This window comes from Apodemus sylvaticus, chromosome 12 (genome assembly GCF_947179515.1).
Source record: "Apodemus sylvaticus chromosome 12, mApoSyl1.1, whole genome shotgun sequence".
Classification (NCBI taxonomy): domain Eukaryota; kingdom Metazoa; phylum Chordata; class Mammalia; order Rodentia; family Muridae; genus Apodemus; species Apodemus sylvaticus.
In genome coordinates, this window is record NC_067483.1 from 82,023,523 (window position 1) to 82,044,022 (window position 20,500).

The 20,500-nt window shown below is 38.1% G+C and overlaps 1 protein-coding gene across 1 annotated transcript in view; it reads left to right on the top strand.

Annotated features, from left to right (window-relative positions):
• Fmn2 (formin 2) overlaps nucleotides 1-20,500 on the top strand; it is a 339,622-nt gene that overhangs the window by 117,663 nt on the left and 201,459 nt on the right. The window contains exons 5-6 of the mRNA XM_052201126.1: nucleotides 4,041-5,584; nucleotides 7,874-8,018. Of these exons, the coding sequence (XP_052057086.1) occupies nucleotides 4,041-5,584; nucleotides 7,874-8,018 (1,689 nt within the window). The remainder of the gene's footprint in view (nucleotides 1-4,040; nucleotides 5,585-7,873; nucleotides 8,019-20,500) is intronic.

The window sequence follows — 20,500 nt, forward strand, 5'->3', positions numbered from 1 at the left end:
ATTCTGGAAAAATTGTATTTTTTCCCCTCTGAAGTGGAAATAATGTAAAAAGTAGGAAAATATCTCTCATCCCATCTTTTCTTCCTTTTTTTTCTATAAACTTACCTGTAAGAAAAAGCTCTGTAAAAGGGTTTTATCTCTTGTCTTTGTAGTGTGATTATTAATATCTTCAAGAATTCCTTAACTCTGCTCCTTCCTGGCACCACACAATGTGCTATGATGTTTATTGAAGATTTATTATTGGATCTTAATTGTATCAATATTTCCTCTACCATTTCTTAAATTTACTTCTTACTGTGCCATACACTAGAAAATCTTTAAACCCTAAAGAATGCATGTAATTCTATATTATATTTACTTATTTTCTCAACTTTTTTATTATTTGTGTTACTTATTGCTTTATGTTAAAATGAATGAAATACATAAAAATACATATTAGTATATTGACTATATATATATATATATATATATATATATATATATATATATATATATATATATATATATATATAGGTAGGCCTAGTGTTATGTCCATGTAATCTCAGCTACTCAAAAACCAATGCAGGAGGATTAGAAGTTCGAAGACTGTCTGGACTGCAGAGGAAATTCAAAGTCAGTCTGGGAAACTTAGTGGAAACTGCTTCAAAATGAAAGACAAATTAATATAACAAGGGCTAATGGTACAGTGGGCATAAGGTCCTAGCTTTAGTACTTAGTACATCAAAACAACCAACCAACAAATTAAATGAGTAAATGTAATACTTAAAGTGTTCAGCTCAGCCCTAAGTCCTTCCCCTTCCTCACAAAGCACCACTAATTCCTGTTCTCTAAACTGTACTTGTAATACAATATTTAGCAGGTTTAGTTTATCAGTGATTTCATGCTGTTTTAAGATACCCAATGCAAATGCAACAGGAGAAGAAATTGCTAATCTCTCAGCTGTAGTATTTCTCTGCCTCAGAAAAAGTAAAAAGATGGATTGTTTGAATCCTTTATCATAGGATCATACATTTACCCAAATGTCTTTACTAAACATAATTTTAATTATAAAATTTATTTTAATTTCTCTGCAATAAAACTTTTTTCTTCTTCCACTCATTACATGGTTCACAGTTAAGATTTTATGGATGCTTGGGAAATAAACTACTACTGAAACACATATTTAGCCCCAAATAAGTAATTGACATGGTCATTTAGCTTTTAAATTTTACTCTTTTGCAAAAGAACCTAATTTATTTCCCCCATACATCTTAATCTGAAAAATTCATATTATTTCTACCAATTAGGCTGTGATATGGAATGAGTTGTACACATTGGATTTCTGCTTGATGAGACGTTTCAATGGATGAGTTGGAAAGTTTTAAGGCTGTTCTTATAAGCTGAAATTGACCTAGAAATATGAAACTTTTCAGGTGACAGTCACAAATTAGAGTGCAAGTTGTATATTTGTTCCAAAGAAGTTTCAAGTAATTAAATTTCCACTGTCAGTCACACTCTTAGCATTTTCTACTCTAAACCTCTCTGTGACATCATCTAACAGGTGAAACCTAGCTGCAAGGGAATCTCTAAATGGCATTTTCTTCCCATTTCTACAAACAGAAGAAGGAAGCATTTAGTTGGGCGATCCAATAATTTCTACATTATCTAAAGTAGATTCCACTCAAGAGATTGTTCTAAACAGTTCAGTCCCTGTATATGAGGATTGGATCCAGGATGCTGTGGCACCAAAGGAGGCAGACATCCCAAGGATCACAATATATTAGACACTTGTTCACAGAACTGTTGTCCTTAGAAGCAGCAAAAGCAAGAAATCCCCTTGGTTAGAGTCAGAAGTTAAGTTGTGTATATTGGTGAAGTCAAATGTGGCTTTATCCTAGTAAGAGCACAATGGGTTTATTTTACACTAATATTAATATCAGGGACATTCCTAGCAATAGAGCCCAGTCATAAAGCTCCACATAACACTCCAATATTCTTGTCTTTTACAGTGTGCTGGCAAACTATAAGGGAAGGCTGATAAGGGTTACATAAGAGTAATTAGGATATTATAACCCACCATGGCTGCAGCCATGTCAAAGTGAACCTCTCTAGAAGACTTTGTCTGATACCAGTTTTCTTGTGTAATATGATTCTTTTAACCTCTTACTGACTGGCTATATAATTAAAAATTTTTAAATCTTCAAATGTTTCCCATTGCTGCTACTGTAACTCCTACTGTTACTAGCTTTAAGTGTGTTTGAGTAGATTGTCTGTGAATCTGGGGACATAAGTTTTGTTAGGACTATAATAGTTGATACAGTGTGCAGCCATTATAGCAAAATCATTTTCTTCTTTCACTTTATTTTTCTCAATGTTCAGTACTTTTAGTCTAGTTTTACGATATTTCAATTGGTGATAAAAATGGATTAACTTAGTTAATAGCATTTTGAAAATCTCTTCTGTATATTTTTTACTGCATTTCACTCATCAATAAACTTACATTTTCACTTATTCGTTTGTTTATTTTATATGTGAGAGGGCACATGAATGTCACAGTGTGCTTGTGGAAGGCAGAAGACAACTGTTAGCAGTATGGTCCCTCCTTCTAGTTCTGGAGATCAAACTCAGGTTGTTGGACTTGGTAATAAGTGCTTTTACTTGCTAAGATATCTCACTGACTCCTCAAGGAACCTTTTTATAATCATTAGTGAAAACAAATAAGAACCCTGATTAATATTTAGAAGCCCCATTTACCAGCATGCCAGGAAAATGGGCATATTACACATTTGGGTAATCTGGTGTGAAAAGAAAAAGCTGAATGGTCAAGGCCTTGTTGAGTTGAATTTCAGTGTTATAGTTTTCCATTTTGTTTTTGTTACTTGTGTTTTTTAACGTTCTAATTACAGTATGGAAATTTGTACAATGGTCAAATGGGGAATAAAAATAGGATAAATAAAATAGGGATATCTTTTACCATAGACTACTTAGAAATATATAACACCACCTGTATATATTAATATTATAGTCTTTTGTATAAATATTGTTGAAAAATGATGATGTAAGGGTTTGTATGTGTGCCTAAGTTTGTAAAAATCACATGTACACTCAAAATTTGCCCATTTAAAATGTCTCTTTATGACTTTTGAAGAACCATCAGTGAACACTTTTGAAATGCTTCCAGTAAAATAATAAAATTGTAGTAAATGTCCTAAGTGGATTATGATATACATTCATAGTGTATATTCTCATGGTTTTATGTGTCAGTAATCTATGACTTATTCTTATTGGAGACTCTGCACACTTCTAAAAGCAAGTAATTGCCTTTGAAATTCAAAAGTAACTTCCAGAGTCTCTGGAGAATGTCCTAATGGCATCAATTCATAGTCAGGAAAGCAAACATTTATGTTGTAGAATGTTCTTCTCTGTCCTTGAGTACTATTCTAGTTTTATTTCTGTTATTGTGATAAAATAAATACTTCCCAAAATCAAGCCATTGGGGAAAAATAATATATGCCTTATAATTCTCAGTTACAATCCATCATTAAGGAGAACTCAAGGAAGATACTTGAAGCAGTTAGTCGGGATACATCCCCAGTCAAGAGCAGAGCATCCAACTAGAAGTTTCTCTCTTCTCTGCTAGCTTTCTTTACTCATCTACAGTTCAGAGCTGGGTCAGGGTGGGTACTTCCATCCTAAATCAATGAAAGTAACCAAGACAACCACCCAGAGACATGCTCACCAGATATTGATTTAGGTACTTCCTCTTTAACACTCTTTACCCTGGTGTTTCTAGGTTGTGATAAATTGACATGAGTTTCCCATTCTCAGTGGCATTGTATAAAGGTGAGACAGAAAAAGATTTTAGGATTCAGTGGGAGTATGTGTGAACCACTTTAAAATCCAAGGGCAGAAAAGAGGGTGCACCCTGAAATTTCAGTAAAATCTGTGGCAGGATCTTTCTGGAGGCAGTCCAAATATGACTTTATGTAATTTTCTCATTCCTTTTTAGATATTTGTATTTTCCCACTATATTACTAATTGTGACTGTCCTTATCTCTCAGGAAGTTTTCGATATGAAGTCTGAAGGACAGGCAACTGTAATTCAGCAACTGGAACAGACCATTGAGGATCTGCGTACAAAAATAGCTGAGCTAGAAAAGCAATATCCTGCCCTGGACTTGGAGGGACCCAGAGGCCTTTCAGGACTTGAGAATGGATTGACAGCCTCTGCAGATGTCAGTCTAGATGCTCTTGGATTGCACGGGAAGGTTGCAGAGCCTCCAAGGACTCTCGAGGCAAAATCAATACAGACTTCTCCAACAGAAGAGGGTAGAATCCTGACATTGCCACCTCCAAAGGCACCACCAGAGGGTCTTCCGGGGCTCCCTGCAGCGGCAAGTGGAGAGTCAGCCCTTTTAACCTCACCCTCGGGACCTCCAACAAAATTCTGTTCAGAGATCTCTCTGATTGTGTCTCCAAGGAGAATATCAGTACAGTTGGATGCCCAACCAGCCACTCAGAGTGCATCACAACTCCCACCACCTCCTTCTCTTCTTGGGTCTGATAGTCAGGGACAGCCCTCCCAACCTTCTCTGCATAGGGAGTTGGAAACCAGCCATGAACATTCTGTTTTCTCCCCCTCTAAAAACAACTGTAATATCCCACCCGCACCACCTCTGCCTTGTACAGAGTCCTCCAGTCTCATGCCTGGCCTGGGCATGGCAATTCCCCCACCTCCCTGTCTCTCTGACATAACAGTGCCTGCTCTGCCCAGTCCTACAGCCCCAGCCCTACAACTTACCAGTCTACAGGGACCAGAAATGCTGCCAGCCCCTCCCCAACCTCCTCCTCTCCCTGGAATGGGAATACCACCTCCTCCCCCTCCCCCTCCTCTTCCTGGAATGGGAATACCTCCCCCACCTCCTCTCCCTGGAGTGGAAATACCCCCTCCTCCTCCTCTCCCTGGAGTGGGAATACCTCCTCCACCTCCTCTTCCTGGAATGGGAATACCCCCTCCTCCTCCTCCTCTTCCAGGAGTGGGAATACCCCCACCCCCTCCACTTCCAGGAGTAGGAATACTTCCTCCCCCTCCTTTACCTGGAGTGGGCATACCCCCTCCTCCTCCTCTCCCTGGAGTGGGAATACCCCCTCCTCCTCCTCTCCCTGGAGTAGGAATACCTCCCCCACCTCCTCTCCCTGGAGTGGGAATACCCCCACCCCCTCCACTTCCAGGAGTGGGAATACCTCCTCCCCCTCCTTTACCTGGAGTGGGCATACCCCCTCCTCCTGCTCTACCTGGAGTTGCTATTCCTCCACCACCTCCTCTACCAGGTATGGGGGTTCCACCTCCAGCCCCACCTCCCCCTGGGGCAGGCATCCCCCCACCCCCACTGTTGCCTGGCTCAGGTCCTCCACCCTCCTCACAAGTTGGGAGTAGCACTTTACCAGCAGCACCTCAAGGTTGTGGATTTCTTTTTCCTCCATTGCCAACTGGCTTGTTTGGATTAGGGATGAATCAGGACAGAGTGGCTAGGAAGCAGCCAATCGAGCCTTGCAGGCCAATGAAGCCTCTCTATTGGACAAGAATTCAGCTCCATAGTAAAAGGTAACCCAAAAGCAGCTTAGACCTTCAGTTTCTTTCCACCAGGGGACACTTACTGTAGAACTTTGTGGGAAAGTATAATTTAATGAGTTATAAATACAACTACAAAACTTATGTAAGATTTTAACATCAGTGTTTCCTGAAGCAATTATTTAACCTTGCAGACTTTTCTCTTGCAGTATCAAAGGAAGAAAAAAATGGCATATTTACATCTCTGTCTGAGACTAAATTATATCTGTTTATAGTGATTTTTTGTTTGTTTTAAGGATAAAGGGGTCTATTTTTCCTAGCATACATGCTTTTGCCTATAGTTCCAGGTCTTGACTGCCCCATATGCTCAAACCATCTGAAGCACGGCTTGTCTATAAAAGCAGCCACGGCAGAGAAGCAAGCATATTTGTTGCACAATTAGCTTACACTCATTGTTTTTGCTACTTAATTCTTTATTATCAACCAATCGCAAGAATGTAAATTGAAAACATAGGCAAACTGACGCTCTAGGATAAACTCTGCACCTTTAAAAGGCACAAACTTGCATTAAGATTCTGTCTTGTTCATAAAAAGTTCTTCTTGAGAAACACACCACATGAAACCATATCTAATCTATGTGTATAAAGTAGTTTAACTTTGAGAGCACCCTGGGACTTCTTGGGAAACAAGGCCAAGTCACACCATCACAGATGGGAATGACCATATTGAAGTAACACCTTTTCACCCAGTGTGTTCAAATTTGTCCACATACAATCTTATTCCCAGTCTCTGAGCCTGTACTGAAACGCTTGGTCATTAAGGAAGAAAAGGTGTGAGAACCATGTTTTAGATGCTGTTGGCTTTTTAAATTCTACTTTATTATAATTCCTTGATGTATTTGAACAAAGGGGCATGCGTTTAGGAACATGATTCCTTTGCAATTTTTGAATTGATTTTCTCCTCACTAAAGCTTTTCAGGGAGGATATATTGTATATCCTGCCCCCCCCCACCTCATTTCCAGTCTATTCTCTCTATGAGTGTCTTACCATTTATGTATATTAACGAATCTTTTTTTTTTAATTTAAGATTTATTTTATGAGTGTTCTTTCTGCATGAATACATGAATGCCAGCAGAGGGCATTAGATCCCAATATAAATGGGTGTGAGTTACCTTGTGGCTGCTGGGAATTGAACTCAGGACCTCTGGAATAGCAGTGAACCATCTCTCCAGTCGCTGATAAATCATTCTGAATTCTAGTAAAACCTGTTCTTCCCAGATCCAAAATATGGTGCTCTATTTCATTATTTACTTTTTATAAATCACAATTATTTTTCTTAGTGACACTGCACAATCAAGGAGATATTGAGAAAGAAAACGACAGTGGGCAGGTGGGAGGCAATGCACAGAAAGGGGGCATTATTATAGAAACATTTATCTTTGATAAAGATTTGTATTTATTTTTATTTGCATGTATGTGTGTGCAGCACATGAGCACAGGTGCTCTGAGATACTAGAAGAGGCTGTTAGACCAACTGGAGCTAGAGTGCCAGGTAGTTGTTAGTTGCCTGATGTGTGTGCTAGAAACTGAGCTCAGATTATCTGGAAGAGCAAGAGTGGTTAATTTCTGGCTATTTCTCAAGCCCTTGAAATGTAATATATACATACATACACACACACATACATACATACATACAGACAGACAGACATACAGACATATGTACGTACATACTATGTATGCATTAATCTAGCAATTAATTAATTTCTTGATATAGGATCTTGCAATGCAGCTCTGGCTGGGCCTAGAACTTGCTATGTAGCCTAAAATGGCTTTGAACTCACAGTGACAGGATTAAAGGTGTTTACTACCTCACCTAGCCTTGGAGAGACTTACTTTTCTTTAACCCTCAATTAATTGACTAAGCTAAGTCACATGGGGATGTAAGAAATCAAGCCTTCCTTACTCCTCTTGCCCATGCTGACAGGAGTTTGCTTTGATGTTTTCCTGTTGGTGACTTTATAATGAGGATATCAGAAAATTATCACTGAACAGATGTCCTTTTTTTAAACGACTTGGTGAAAACTTTCTACTAATGGAAACTTTTATGATGAAGAACTTTAAATATTTTTTGCTACTTAGTGTGAACAAAGGTCTTTTTCACACAGACCTTTTAACCTTTTCGTCAAGTTGATAACATTCTTTCTTCCTTATCATTTTTTTTTCTTTCAGTTCCCTTTCTCCCTTCCTTCTCTGTGTCCTCTTTGTTTTTGCTCATCATGATGTAGGACTTTGCTTTTTATGGTTCTTTTGATTAATTTTTAGAGACTCCAGCCCTTCGCTTATTTGGGAAAAGATTGAAGAGCCTTCCATAGACTGTCATGAATTTGAAGAATTATTTTCTAAAACTGCAGTAAAGGAAAGAAAGAAACCAATTTCTGATACAATTTCAAAGACAAAGGCCAAACAAGTGAGTATTTCTGTGTTTTCTGATTGTAGGAACCTTCTAAGACAGTCTGAACTTTTGTTAGAACAGAAGCCTTGAAATGGTTTAAGACTGGTGTCTCCTTGAACCTTTGACAGATAGCAAGGAAGGGCTGGAAGTTAGGTTGACTCAGGAAGAAGAGATAAAACTGTTCAGAAACTGCCCAGACTATTTTTCATTGGTACTTATTTCCCAGACCCTCCACCATTGCTGATTTCTTATTGTTCTTTTTCTTGATTTAAGTTCAATTGAGGGTTAATATCCATGGAAAGAGGCAAGCAAGGAAAAAGCTTTTGTCATTATAGTGTAAATAGGTGCTGTTAAAACCCAGCTACATATTTATACTGTACTGGAAACATGGAAGAAAGTCTTGACCCCTTCTAAAATTTTTATTATTTCATGGTATTTTATCTAACTTGTGACATATTCACAGAAAACGAAAGAAAACAGGATGTCTTAAGAAATATATTTCTGAACATTTTGAATGGGTAGACCGGTTGGACTTGGTCATTGAAATGACACTCTAAATTTAGTCTCTAGGATGCCATTCAGCAAGATATGACAAATCTCCACAGCAGTGAGCTAGAGATATTAGAAATTGCTAATAATGCCCATCCTTCATCATGGAATGGAAGGATATCTACATTTTATAACTTTGTGTGGAGTGGGAAGCAAGACTCTGTAAGAGGTCAGTCTTAGTGGGAAGAAATGAGGTCATGTCCCAGAATTATTCTCCCCCAATCCCAAAATCAGTGACAGCCAATGAGTCAATTCCTAGACCTTCTGTATCTGACCAGGAAGTTGCAACAAGATACATGGAACTGCATTGCTTCTGTTGATATTTCAGAGCAGACAACACTTCCACATTGGATACTGATAAGTTCATCCAGGGATGGATAGAGTCGATTGGGACAGATTAGCTATTAGAATCCATAGCAGATTAAGTGGACAGGCTAGGATTAGGCATTTTATAAGGATACAAACCTAGACAATATGTTGATCTTTTACTCAATTTCTGAGACTATTATAGTGCATTCTAGAAACTTCTGGTAGCTGTTCATCAATACTAGTAAACACGATACTACCTTCATCTTTACCAATTCTCAAAATTATGCATTAAATTAACTGATAAACTGAATGAGGGAGAAAGGCTTATAAGCTTATAAAGGCTTATATAAATATCCCTGACTATTTTAATAGATATTACGATCTAGAAAAGCATTCGTTATAATAACCAGTCCAAGGTGATACTAAGGCAAAGGAAGGATCCACATTTTCTCTAAGAGAGGTACATATTGTTAAAACTCTTCCAGTGACACAGCTGTATCGGGCACTCTGAGGCTGGGCCATCTTACCTCTTCTCATGGACCATGCCAGAGACAGAAATTTTGTTCATGCAAAATTGGGGCAGAAAGTGCAGAATCTGGAGAGAGTTGCAGAGTCAAACAATCACTTGACTAGACCGTGGGAAGTCTCCTTGGCAGCGACTGGCTACTCAGCTAAACAAGCCATTCTCTCTGCATCTCCCAATATCAGAAACTCCATTAAATGAATTAAGATGAGAAAGATAGCTTGAATGTTGTCTGGCTTTGTAGGACTTCTGTATTTGATATAGTATTCAGTTTTTGTCTTACTGAAGTATAGCTTACATCTCATAAAATACTTAGATTAAAGTTGTTGGCATGAGGTAGCCTCTTTCCATATAAGCAATGCATCTGTGTTGAATACCACTCCAGTGGAATTACCTCATTCTGTCACCAAGAGGTTCTGTAAGCTCCTCCCACCGTGACCCCCTATTCTGACGCCTGATAAGCTCTACAGTGTCAACTTGGCCTGATATTGGAACTGAGTTCAAATCTGATTTTTAGGGAGATAAAAATTCTTTTTGTCTTGTGCTAAATAATCTGCTGCAAAGGGATATATTTTAGGGAGAAAAATAAAACCTAATTTTATGTTATTTGAATAGATTTGGGAGAAAAATTTCTTTATTCTATTTCCTTGAGAAATTGTGAGTTTTGTTTAGGAAAGTATATTCTCAGGATGTGTCCATGGACATTCTCTTTTATGGAAAATATATACTGGTGATATGTGCACACATTTTGCTGTCTCATGATTCATTCCCAGTAAAATGAATAGCTTTTACCGCCAATGCTTTTATGGAGGTATTTCAAGAAATTCTTAGTATATACAATGGAAAATGGAAGTTCTGCTTTGCTTTAAATATTTAAAAATCACAAAAAGATTTTCCTGTGATCTGTCTTCTTGCAAGGAAGGTTATGGTGAAAAGTATTGTTTAACAGAGTCCCTGGGATATTTTCAGTGTCATAGTGGAGAAGTTTCCAGGGTGATTTTAGAAGGTTCCTCTGCTAGGTACACTGCCTTCTGTCATACTGAGAAAGAGGGTGATGTTCTGGATAGAACAGTGATTCTTCTGTTGGGCTTCTATATTCTCTTTGCTCCTGAAGAGACAACAATTTGCATATCACTCATGAAGCACACATTCATCTTTACTCTCACTATGCTCTTATCTTAATTTTGAAATAATATGCGTCAGAAAGTTAGCTGCAAAGGTGAGAGTGCTTGATCAGATGACAGCATGACAGAGTTGCTGATAAGTAAATGAGTGTGGCACGACAGCAAAATTGAATATTAATCTAATCCAAAAGAAAAACAAGCTTATCTCTTAAGAAATAGAAGCAAACCTAGAACCAACAACTCATTTGCTGCTTATGTCTGAGCTTCGTAGACTCTGGCCCAGGTTTCAAGAATATTTTTGAGCCAGGAAACATTTAGCCTACTTGCTTCCCTTCTGTGTTGGTCATTGATATGAATAATGACCCTGTTCCCTCATGGTTTTTTGTCATTAAATAAAGATTAAATTCAGAATTTGGGGTCAGTAACATGAGAGAATTTTATTCAGAAAGATTTTGGTAATTAAAATACATCAAAACAGAAGCTTCTAGTCAATTGTACATCCAGTGAAATCAGGAGGAAATATATATCTTTTTTGGGGGGGGGGGACATGGGAAATAGCTGCTAGTCACCAGTGGACACACAAACCATAAGTTATATTGCGTCAGCAATTTGCCATGTATCCTTACTGTGCTCAGAACTTCTCTTATCTCATTTAACAACCTCCCCCCGCACTCGCACCCAAACACACACTTATGTGATGGATAGACATTGGCTTAGGGTACGGGGAAGTGCTGCATGAGGAAGATTTCCATGGTATTCCCACCTTACTAAGGGCACAATACAGTTCAATCTCCAATCATTTTTCTCCAGAGTATTTGTTCTTCATAACCAAGTGATAAATATGGATGTGAAATATCTTCTTTGAATATAAATGGAGTCTCAGAGGATGGATTTAAAAATGACTCTGTATTTATTCTGTATGTTAAATATTTAATGAACTGTAATTAGACTTATATAATTATATGTGGAAACACTTTGGGGGAAAAAACCTTTTTTTTTTTTTTTTTTTTTTTTACTTTCTAATAGATTTTGAGAAGGTCATAGACTATGGTGCCATGCAATGTCACATTTTCTCAGTTAAAAAAAAAATGTATCAGATTGATGGCTTCCAGGAACACATAAACTTCTGTAAGCAGTACAGAGGAAGATGATTTGTGGCATTTAAATAGTGGAAAGAGGCAGATAGTCACTGTGGTTATAGTTAGGTGATGTGTTTTTTTATTTACCCTACAGCACAGAGCAGCCTCTCTCCAGTGTGCCTTAGCAGGTAGTATCTAATCCTAGGCAGAGCATAATGGAACATGCTGCCCACAATATAAATGTGCATACAGAGGGCAGCCTGTGTATTAAGAGAATCTGTGTGATATTTTTACATATTGACTGATATTTGACTAACTACTTTTTGTGATAAACCTTACCATAGATTTCTTCTCCTTGTCAGATTGAACTGTTCTTCCCAGAGTTATGGAGAAAAAACTATTTAGAAAGGTTAGATATAGCCTTTATAGGGTATACTTCAGCCTTTGGAAATGCAGTTAGGAGAAGAAGAAAAAAAAAAACAGAAAAATCAGGTTATGACAAGGAGAAGCAGTGAATGGATTTGTTAAAATTCACATTTAGTACAATTGTGCCAAGGTGTTAGATAGCTGGTATTCTACTCTATCTTGCCATTTTGCATTACAGCCTAAAGTGAAATTTTCATGTAAGAAACATTCCTAGTAACAATGGGCAAAAGAACACCTATATACACTGACCCAGGTGGGAGTGCCTAAACTGAACCCCTGAAAACTGCTGCCCCAAATGGCAATTGCTTTTGAAATACTGCACCCTGCTATGCTAAGGGATTTGGCAGATGTGCGTGCTCCATTCTAACACTAATATAGCCATGAAAAGTATCAAAGGATATCTAGCTCTCCTTCGCATCTCTGTTTCAGTTTGATTGTCTTATTGTAAGCAGCCATTTTTAGATTCAAATCATGTTTCATTGTAGTTGGTAATTGATAGGTTACCCCAGGTAGTTCCTGAGCATTAGCAAGTTGGTGTTTTAGTTACAGTTAGTTTCATTTGGCTTAAAGACTGAAAACTGAAATAGTTTTGGAACTCCAAATATCTTCTAATATGGCTATTTAGATGTGGGTACTCAATAAACACACGTTACTTTGTGACTTTTAAGATTTATTTATTTATTTTTAAAGATTTATTTATTGTTATATATAAGGGCACTGTAACCATCTTCAGACACTCCAGAAGAGGGTGTCAGATCTCCTTACAGATGGTTATGATCCACCATGTGGTTGCTGGGATTTGAATTCAGGACCTTCAGAAGAGCAGTCAGTGCTTTTAACCAATGAGCCATCTCTCCAGCCCAAGATTTATTTTTATTTATGTGTGTATGTGTGTGTGTGTGTGTGTGTTTAGTATATGCTTTGAGTGTGTGTAAGTTCAACAGAGGCAAGAAGATGGTGCTAGATTCCTTGGCGAAATGGGAAATGACCCAAAGAGGGTGCCGAGAACTGATCTCAGGTCCTTTGCAAAAGCAACAGGCAGTCTTAGCTGCTGAGCCATTGCTCCAGTCTGTGGTACTTTATGACTTTCAACATGTGCTTTTAATATAATACATTCCAGCTGCAGCCCTTAGAATGTATTTACATAGGAAACCACATCAAAATACAAAGCTATAATTAGACAAACATAGGTTTTGTGGAATCTGGATTTGTTTTAGATGTTGAAAGATTTATTATTTTTTGAATATGCTGTTCCTATAGCTATGTGTACAACATACCCAATCAATTCAACGAATTAAACAATAATAACCTCTAGTTTTTGTTTTCTTTAGGCCGAAAAAATGTTTATATACTTCTAAGTGAATGGCTAAGATGAAAAATCAGCAGCGCAATAAAAGAGAAAGCACAATTAGCTAATGATCCTTAACCCTGCTACATTTTACGTTGGGTAAATTACATTTGATAAAGTGCACCTTACTTATATAACCTTTAATCATGCTCAAGGATAATTCTTTTGGTTTATAACCATAATACTGTGTATGGTTTTATTACTGTGGCAGACAAGATATATAACAAAAGCACATTGAGTTTTAATGGCTAATATAGTCTGTTTATTCTTAGGGAGCAGCTGTAAGGATTAAAAAGAGTATACATTAGAGCATCCATGCTAGGTTTTTGCGGCAGGTGATGAAAAATTTCTTTTTTTTTTTCTCTACCAGTTTAGACGAGAGTAACAGTTGCAGAGAGCTCTAGAAAGCATGAGGTTAGGACCTGTCCTGAGTCTCACTGGTGAACCTCGATGGTAACTGACAGTACAGTTTCACAACTGCATCATTTTTAACTTTGACCTAAAGAGAGCAGAGTCTTTCCATTTTCTTAGGAACTAGAGCAGAAGGATAATCAGAGAGGTGGCTCACTTGGTGATCCCAGCACATGGAGGTAGATGCAGAGGGAGCTGGAATTTAAGGTTTCTTTAACTACCTAGCAAGTTTGAGGCCAGCCTGAGCTACAGCAGACACCATTTCCAAAAACACATGCGACAGTTATAATCCTCAAAATGCTAGAGAAGGTGCAGAGGTTGCCACAGACTGTCGCTAAGTCATTCAAGTTCCTAAACTGGAGTCTTTCTTCAGGTTATATGCTATATACTGAAGTTGCTTTGCACTGTGGGTGGTCAGAAGGTGAACAGAGTGTTTATCTAACAGGGATAAAGATGCATGGATGAGATGCAACCTGAAGTGGGCCTTGAAGAATTTATTTAGTTTAGATAGGCAGAGAGGATTAAGGGTTGGCTTTCCAGAATAAAACAGTGAGTGAAGACTTCCTTGAAGCTCATTTAAACCTCAGTAAATCAGTCAGCACCAAAGCAGGCCCGTCCTGTGTGCTGCTGTTTGAAACTTTCCGGGGTGGTGAACACCGTTATTTCTTACCTGCTTCTCATAGTCCCTCATGTTTCCTGCTCATCTCTCTCTCTATGTGCAGGATTGCCTGCTAAGACATGAGAATGGGAATTAAATTGGAGTCCATGCTGGGGCCATGTTAATAATGGCTGACTCTACCTTTCTTTATCATAGGCAGCAGCATAATTTTGAATAATTGCAGGCAAGTGAGGATTATATATATTTTTTTACTCATTTTACTTACAAGATTGATAGTTTTCACCTTTTGTCTGTCAGAAGAAATGCTGAGAACAACAGCCAGATTTTACAAATTCTAGTTCATTTTGCTATAAGATAAAAATGATGATAGAGTATTTAAAGCTACAGCTTTAAAGTTCTTATTCATGTACGTTGTTTCTTTAAACTCGCTGAGTTCTCTATAAGGATACCATAAAGCTACATCCTGTCTTCTACTTGGTCTACTAAACTGGCAAGGTTTACAATTGCTTTTTGTTGCTTGAGTTTTCTTAATTTTCAAAATTTGATTTGACTTTTTTAAATATAGCTCTCCTGTTCATTGACTTTATCTTCACATTCCATTTTGCCTTAATTATTAAGCAGTTTGTATTTTCTTTGAAGAAGTCCAGTTTATTCATGTCCTCTTTGATGCCATTGAACATTATGACAATCCTTTTGAGTTCTTTGCCTGCAATTTCATGTATATCATTCTTTCTGAAATCTGTTACTGCGTGGTTGTTTATTTTTGGAGAAGTCATGCTATCCTGACATCATATTTCTTATGTTTTCTTTGTTGAAACTTGCACATCTGGGACCAGGCCATTGGCTGGTGTTTTTCAGAAATCTGCATTATTTCATTTAAATATTTATAGTGTCCAAGTAGAACTAGGTTTTGGTGAAGTTGAAGTGTAGTTTCTCCCTAGTAGATTATGGATACCAGTCAGTAGCTTGATACTCAGCTCAAGGACTTAGACATGCTGCCCAGAAGCACTGTCAGACTAGAAGACTTGTGTTTCATTAAAAAAAAAAAGCCAAGGATATGCTTTGCAGAGCATTCTATCATGAGGTGGGAGGGCTCTTCCTGAAGCATCCCTTCCCCCTGAGGTACCATCCATAAGACAGGTATAATGTAGAGTTTAGAGTCTACATGGGAAGGGGAATTAAGGAGGGACGGGAAGAGAGAGAGAGAGAGAGAGAGAGAGAGAGAGAGAGAGAGAGAGAGAGAGAGAGAAGGAGAGAAGGAGAGGGAGAGGAAGGAGGAGGAGGAACAGGTGGAGAGAAGGGGATGAGGGGAAAGAGGTCAGGGAGAGAAGAGAGTCAGAGAGAGAGAGAAGGAACAGAGAGAGGAAGGAGGAGCCAACAACCCCTTTTATAGTACTCCAGGCCTGCCTGGCTATTGCTAGGTAACTGCTGGGAGGAGCTTAGAAGGAATGCCATCAAGACTAACCACAGATGATGGAAGAAACAACTGCAGGTGGTGGATAAGGCCAGTGCAAAGGCAGAATAATAGTCAATTAGAAGCAATCACCTTTCCACCCCACACTGCAGTAACTTCAGAAGACTGTAGCAGCAAGGTCAGTACTCTAAGACCATATGATTTACCTAAGGTGAATATGGAAAGAAACTAAGCAGAGGGAAATAATTTTGGATGGTATAAGACAATAAAGGAGGGAGGAGGGAGGTTGAGTGAGTACTTATTTGAATACCACACACTAGAGTAAAATGATAGAAGATAGGGAAGAAAGAAGGGAACATTAGAAAACAAAACAAAACAAACCCAAAAAGACCACCAAGTACTAGGTGAATAGTTTATATGGCGGGCTCCATATTTGGGAGGCTTTGATAGGGAGATCAGGAGCCTCAACAACCTGATGATCAGATCTCTATGCTAATGCTAAGGGTTGAGGGGTTGGGGGAGAGCAAGAGAGGGAGGGAGTGCAGGAGGAAGGCAAGACTGGAGGAAGGAAAGGAGAACCACAGGTCTTGGAGAGGGGAATAGAGGAGTCAAGACCAAAAGGGAAGGTATAAAATAAGGCCAGAAAAAAAAAAAAGCTAAAATAGTTTAAATAACATAAACAAAAACTGGAAAAACAAAACAGGAAAAAAAATAAAAACTTCAGTTACTCCATGGGTGAGCGCAGCTCTCTTTGCCATGAGCTTTCTTTTCTGGGCTTTTGAGTTGGCTCCTGGTGGTGAGATGAACCTTTGTTTTATTTGGCCTCCTGTGCTGGTGTTTGTTTTCTCTGCCAGCAAGGAGGACCTGTGGCTTGGGGCAAGTAGTTGTCATGACTCAAGAACAAAGCCTCTTTGACTTCCTAATTAATTCTTGACTAGTCTCTTTTTGCCTGAGTGGTTTGTTTGTTTGTTTGTTTTGATGTTGTTGTTATTGTTGGGTTTTGTTGTTGTCGTTGTTTGTGATACCTAGGTATAGAAAATACATATACATATCTAGCCATTGATAATAAATTAAAAAGAAATTTATCAAGGTAAATTTTAGGTACACATTGCCATTAAGCACTTCTTACCATTAAGCACTAAAGTAAATTCGTGTACTAATGAGATAGTTATCATTGTATTCTCATTTTACATAAAGAATTAAATTCTGATTAAATCTTCATTACTCCAAGACAAAGAGCATCTTCAACATTTTTCAGAATTAACTAATATTTTCATTTATGGTCAGTGTTGTGAGTGATACTTCATCATACATAGCATGGAACGAGAGAAGGTTATTTAGGGCCATTTTTAAAATTGTTAGAAATTTTGTCCTAGCTCCAAGCTACAATTCCTGGTATGAGTTTTTATAAAACCTATCAGCAATTCAGACAGCAATTTAAGAAATTGAATGTTCTAATGCAATGCAGTCCAAAGATGTATTAATTTGATATTTATATGCTGAAGAATAGTGGTAGGAAATAAAAAGGTATCTTTGTGCTCAGTGGCAAATGTCATATTTCTATGCAAGGAAAGAACTTTGTGTGCTTAGAAAAACTAACATAGTCTCAAATCTGAGCAGAGGCGGTGTCACTGTTGCTGTATGTTAGAAGGGCGTGAGCAGTCCAGAACTACAGTGACGATGGTCATTGATTCACAGTGGACACACACCACCTGCTGTACACACCTCAGATTCATTGTGCTTTTGATTTTTCATTAATTTTTGATCAGTACACATCCAGAAGCCTTCTTCTGTCATCAGTTCTTTTTTCTTTTTAAAATGTTTTTAGCCAGTGTATACATGGATAAAAATTTCATCATGTCTCCCCATTTCAGTTTCTCTGCTGTCTTCTCCTCCTCTACCCCTGCCTCTCTCCTTCTTCATCTCCCTTTCCTTCCTTCCTCATCTCCAGTTGCCTTGTCTCATCCCCATTCCTCCTCACACTGAAACCCTTCTTTCCAATTTCCTCCTGTTTCATCTGTTATGCTCATGACCTATTGAGTTTAAATAGGGTTGCAGGAATGCTAGTGGATAGGTTGTTATTGTCTTTTACAATCTCCATAACAGAGGTTGTGCCTAATAGCTTGAGAAGCAGGGATTGGAGGACTTTTGTGTCAAGAGACTGGGCAAAGCTACTAGTGATCTTTTTTGCTCTGTGGGCACACTGGCTCTTTTGTGTTCTGGGCCTATGTGAAGCTGCATTTCTCCTTCCCATCTGTCCCTACTAGATTCACTTGCCTCTGCCCATGCCTCCTCTGGGAGTTGGCTTTCATGCTGGGCTTCAGGAGCAAGAAGGAAGTAAGGCTCTTCCTATCATATAGCTCAGACCAGAGTCCCACAACTTGGAGCTCTCCGCGGTTCTGACTTTGTTTTTCTGCTCTAACTGGAGCAATGGTTTTCAACCTTCCTTAAACTGTAACCCCTTAGAACAGTTCCTCCTGTTGTGGTCATCCTAACCATAAAACTGTTTTTGGTACTAGTTCATAACTGCAATTAGCTACTGTTATATATCATACCATAAACATCTGATATGCAGGTTATCTGTTATGTGACTCCGTGTAAAGGTCTTTCAACCCCTACAGGGTTCTTGAGCCACAGGCTGAGAACTTCTGAATTTACAGGCCTGTTCTCCCTTGATGGTTTCCTTGGGCTCTCAGAGCACACAGTTGCGTTATAGTAATCTGGATATGTCAGCCCAACCATTGGTTTTGTTGTTGCTGCTCGTTTTGTTTGGGGGGTTTCGTTTTGTTTTAAGTAAAAAAAAAAGAAAAAAAAATAAATTTCCCATTTCAATAATACCAGCTCTCTTAGGCTGCCACACACGAAGAAGGTAGACACAGAGATTTTCCATAGCCAGTGGAAGAATAAAACTCCCTTACCCAACTGTTTCCTTGAATCTCATGTTAAATCTTCCAGAAAGAATACAGTACTGTTATGTAGGAAAGTCAAATTCTTTGATTCTAAAAACAGAAATAATATACTTCCCTACTCTTCTATTAAATGTGAATGAAATTAGTTTGTTTTAAAATATGGTCATTATAAAGACAATAATCAGATGGCATGGTGGCTTCAGTTTAGAGTATTTGGTGACACAATATGAAATAGGAAGGCAACAAGTGCTAAGGCCAAGAACTTAAAGAAAACTATACATACGATTGGCTGAATTAAAGTTAAGAGGAAAACAGATTTCAAGGCACAGGGAAAATCTAGGGTGTATGATCTAGGCTCTTGATGGCCTTGGAATCACTGAAGTAATGACCATAGCCACTAGCCAGGTTGGATCTCATTCGCTGATTGGGATTTTCACATTTAAGCTTCATTTTATTGTCAAATGTCCTTCCACTGAAACAGAGTAAAGCACATATATGAGAGAATCTTAGGTCTTATACTGAAAGTGTTCATGAGACGGGAAATAAACTGAGCTTGGAGTATGTCCTCCTGGCCAATATCTTGCCCTTATCTTCCACTTTTGACCCTTTAAGAAAAGCTCCCCTGTTCAAAGGATTCTGATATGTATCCAGAGTTCAGGTATCTCTCCACTGATTAGTCTGCTCAGTGAACCCTTGTTGGATATGTTTTTCCAGGAAACAGTATTACTTATGTTCTGTAATTACAGCACCCATTATAACATGTCTGTATGTTTTGTTTGTTCATTCATTGTCATGATATGAAATCATTACTCTAGAGTTAAAAGCCTACTTTCAGTGTTATTTTATGTACAGTTACAAACTCTTTCAGTATTATTTCACAATTAATATACCATTACTCCTAGGAGGAATGAGTGAAGCTGTCTTAGGCTTAAAATTTCAGATTGCTTGAACATCTTTATCGATTCTGTTGCTTCTTCATGTTGAGGTAAAATTAACATTTCATACAAGGCAACCTATACTGCATGGAAAATTCTAGAAGGAAGAGCTGGCATATGACTCATTATAGTAACTAGCTTGCTGTTTAATATATCAACATCTTTCCTTGATTCACCTTGTCTGCCATTCTTGAGGTTGCTGACAGGGCCTCATAGATACCACTGTCCCATTTTAATCTCCAAACCGTTCCTCCCTCATAATCATCTGCAGTATTTTTCTTCACCAGACGACCCATGATTAGACTGATTCTGTCCCGTGGTCTTTATCACTCCTACTCATCTCACTCTGTTCTTTCTGTTTTACTCATGCATTTATTTTCTCCAGTGTTTATGTACATCAGCATTATCTTCTCAAAATGTAGACTGCTACACATTGCCAGAGGCTTATGACTTGCTCACACTTTTTATTCACTCATCAATTTTATCAGGTACTACATCAACTGATGTTATTAGAAACTATTCCACTATCTATCCTTAAACTGTTTTGTGGAATCATGTCCCTTGCTAAGATGATAATGATGATTATTACGCACTTGGAAGTCACTTGACAGGAGCAATGTTGCAATGAGGACACTTGCCAAGGTTTTGAGCAAAGGTGACATTTGAAAAAGGTCCTGACAGCCATTTTACTGTATGTAGGATGAACTCTTATTACCACTTACTAGAAAGTCAACCAAAGCAGTATTTCCTCCATCTTTTTATACTCTTATAAAAAGAAACAGAAGTAAGGCAAATCTTAGACATATTTGAGAAGTTGCACATTGAATTTCTCATCTTGGTCTCTTTGGAAA